Below are 3,237 nucleotides of genomic sequence, written 5' to 3' on the forward strand. Positions count from 1 at the left end.
GTAAATGAGAAAATTTTGACTATAAAAATCGATTTTTCAAATCATAGAAATGAACATAACATGCGTTCACTTTGATTAAATGTATTATATTTTAGGTCAATCGATTGGTCTCGGACCACGAATCTTTTATATTGTTGCAGCAAATTCGAATTATGCTTATGAAAAAATTGGAACTATAAGAAACCAATTTTTCAAATACATTAGAACTTTTCAATAGCCCTCCGTTCTATAGCCCTTCCGAGATTTGAGGCCGCGCCGCATGTAGGTGTAACAGGAAAAAAGTAAAAAGACGAATTTTTAATAAAACAGTTGAATCCTGAACAAAAAGATAAATTTTCAACAAAAATTAAATGTTGAAATTTTTAAATAAAGAAAAATAGTTTTAAAAAAGGAATTCCGAACAAAAACGTTAAATTTTCAACGAATAAAGATGAACCTTTAAAAATGTGTTCAATTCGCAATCAACCTGTTAAATTTTCAATAAAAAAAGGATAAATTTTCAATAAAAAAAGTATTAATTTTAAACAAAATAGTTAAATTTTCAACCAAGAAAGTAAATTTTTAATCACGAAGCTGAATGTTCTACCAAAAAGACTTGTTACCCCAAAAATATAATTTTGTAATCAAAAAAACGATTTTCCACCAAAAACTAAAATGTTCCTAAAAGTAGTTTGATCTTTAACCAAATAGTTGAATATGTTACTAGAAAAGATCAATTTCCATTTAAACATATATAAAAATATATAAAAATGTATTCATAATGTAGCTCAATCGAGTCGTCTCAAATCAAGGGATATTATATATTGTTGTATCAACTTTGAATTATGCAATGCAAAAAGTTTAACTATAAGAAACCGGGTGTTCAAATAATATAAGGCACTACAAAGATATACTAAATATTTTTAGAAATGCTTTTGTCAGTTTTGAGATATTAGTAATAAATATAAACCCTCCCATCAATTTGATTTGAAGTGAAATTAATTTATAATCTTAATTTTGAGCTTTAATGAAAATAAAATAAAATTACACATTTAAATATAATATATTTAATTTATAATAAATTATCAATTAACTGAATGAAAATACGAATAATAATAAGTTTAATTCAAATTCAAAAATTAAGAAATTCTGACAATTTAAAAATGATTAGTTGCTTCTTTGACATACGACTTTTTAAATAATTAGCCGACCTGCCATCTAGTGCTGAATACGTTATACTAAAACGTAAGTTTACCTCTTTAACTTAGAGATAATGCAGAAAACTATTTAAAAATCAATCCCTTCATTTTATTTTTGTATTTTTTTTATCTTATTTTCTATATTTATATATAAGTCGTCTATCAGCCAGACAACATTATTATTATTATAACGGGTGTTTTTTAAATACGAATTAATAAACAATATTTATACAAACCTTTCACCGAGTTTATAATCCCCATCTACCAAAGTTGGAATAATTTTTTGAGGATTAATCTAAAAAGTTTTGAATGTTATTAATTTTATTTCGTGGAAAAGATTTTCTCGACATTGGAAAATAAAAATTAGAAAGCAAATTAAATTTGAATTCAGTTTTACAAAAATATTTGAAAATATTCAAAAGTATATTTTAAATACAGGTCATTTATACGAAGCAACATTAAAAAAAAACTCTTTTTTATGATAAAAGTAAAATTTATGTTGATTTAAAAATGTTATAAAATTAACCTACCTTTTCATATTCGGGAGAATGGTGTTCACCATTGAATAAATCAACGATTTTGAAATTCAAATTGATACCGATTGCCTCAGCTGTCAATAAAACTGCCCGGCAACCCGCACACATTGGCATACCATACAAATCAATCGGCATATTATCTATTCTGTTTTGCTTGTATTGTATAGAAAAATAATTTACTTTATTTTTATGATAAATTGCACAACAGTATGGGATACAGAATATTGATATTTTTTATCCTAAGTTTCATCGAAAAAAACCTTGAAAATTCAAGTCGAACTAATTGGATAGAATTCTTACATCCGTCTTGCGTATCTTGGTCAAAAAATGCTGTCAAACAATACAAGTTTTATCAATGAAATATATATTTTATTTGAAATAAATATAATGCTAATAATATTTTTTTCTTTTAAATTTAAATTCAGACCGAAAAAATAATGTTATTTTGCATTCAAAAAAATCGGGTAAAAGTTTAAATTTTATAAAATCGCACACAGTATAAAAGTGTCTTCCATAAAGTACAACGATAGACTGAGCCTCAATTTCTTTAAAGGCCATATTCTTGTACAATAATTCTTATGTATAGTTCAGTTTTAACATATTTATAGCTCTCAAGTTGCAGTTATGCAGTTGGCCATAATGCGAAAATTATGAATGTCATTTTGCACTAAAACTGACTTGAGCAATCTCATTCTTATAGCACTAATCGATACTAATGCACTTCCTTAATCAGCCTAATTACTTGTACTATAGATAGAAAAAAGGAACTTTATTTTTTCAGTAAATTAATCAGAAATATTATTTTTCTGCAAAGCAATTTTTAATACATTAAAACATTTTATAACATAACAGTCTTCTAAAAAATTAAGACAAATTTTTGTGCGATTGAAAGCAGACCTTCAGGTTTGTAAGGTATCTTTTGTGCGTTTCACTATAATTATTAAACAAAACTTAATTAATACTGGATTATTGTTTAGATTCACTTCTTCATCGAATCTACCAAAGCTTTGAAAGCTTTAACTCCCTCGCCGTTGGTCTCCTCGTATTTGGGTGCTTCTTTCTTTATTTTTGGGTACCACCTGACAACATTCTTGAACGAACTGAAGTCATAATCCATCAACTGTTGAAAAATAAAAACTTAATATTTTTTCTTTTATGGTGCGTTTATAAAATAGAATTGAACTAAAATCAAAAATTCTTTTCTAAAAAAATAGGCGTGTCACGAATATTTAGTAAAAATTCAGTTCCATTTGAAGAGTTAAGAAGAATGTATTATGTATGTACACGATAAAAGTGACAAAAATTCAAGATATATTATTTGTAACATTTTATTTAACCAAAGCCAGATATATTCTGCAATATTACAATTTTCATCTAACATAAGCAAAAGTAAATTTTTTGTAAAATATGCAACAAAAATTTTATTTTTAGAATTAACGTAAAACTGAGCACTTCAAAATCAACACTTTAGAGGTTTTCCATATTTTCTCAGGCGAATATTTCTTCGGGAGGGGGGGGGGGGG

General features: G+C 26.2%; 1 protein-coding gene across 1 annotated transcript in view; it reads right to left on the minus strand.

Moving 5' to 3' along the window:
• The window catches only part of LOC117170827, a 16,905-nt gene that overhangs the window by 4,773 nt on the left and 8,895 nt on the right, over nucleotides 1-3,237 (minus strand). Inside the window, exons 6-8 of the mRNA XM_033357870.1 lie at nucleotides 2,698-2,834; nucleotides 1,709-1,949; nucleotides 1,415-1,473 (exon numbers count right to left, since the gene is read on the minus strand). Of these exons, the coding sequence (XP_033213761.1) occupies nucleotides 1,415-1,473; nucleotides 1,709-1,949; nucleotides 2,698-2,834 (437 nt within the window). The remainder of the gene's footprint in view (nucleotides 1-1,414; nucleotides 1,474-1,708; nucleotides 1,950-2,697; nucleotides 2,835-3,237) is intronic.

The sequence above is a fragment of the Belonocnema kinseyi genome, chromosome 4, assembly GCF_010883055.1.
Source record: "Belonocnema kinseyi isolate 2016_QV_RU_SX_M_011 chromosome 4, B_treatae_v1, whole genome shotgun sequence".
NCBI lineage: Eukaryota > Metazoa > Arthropoda > Insecta > Hymenoptera > Cynipidae > Belonocnema > Belonocnema kinseyi.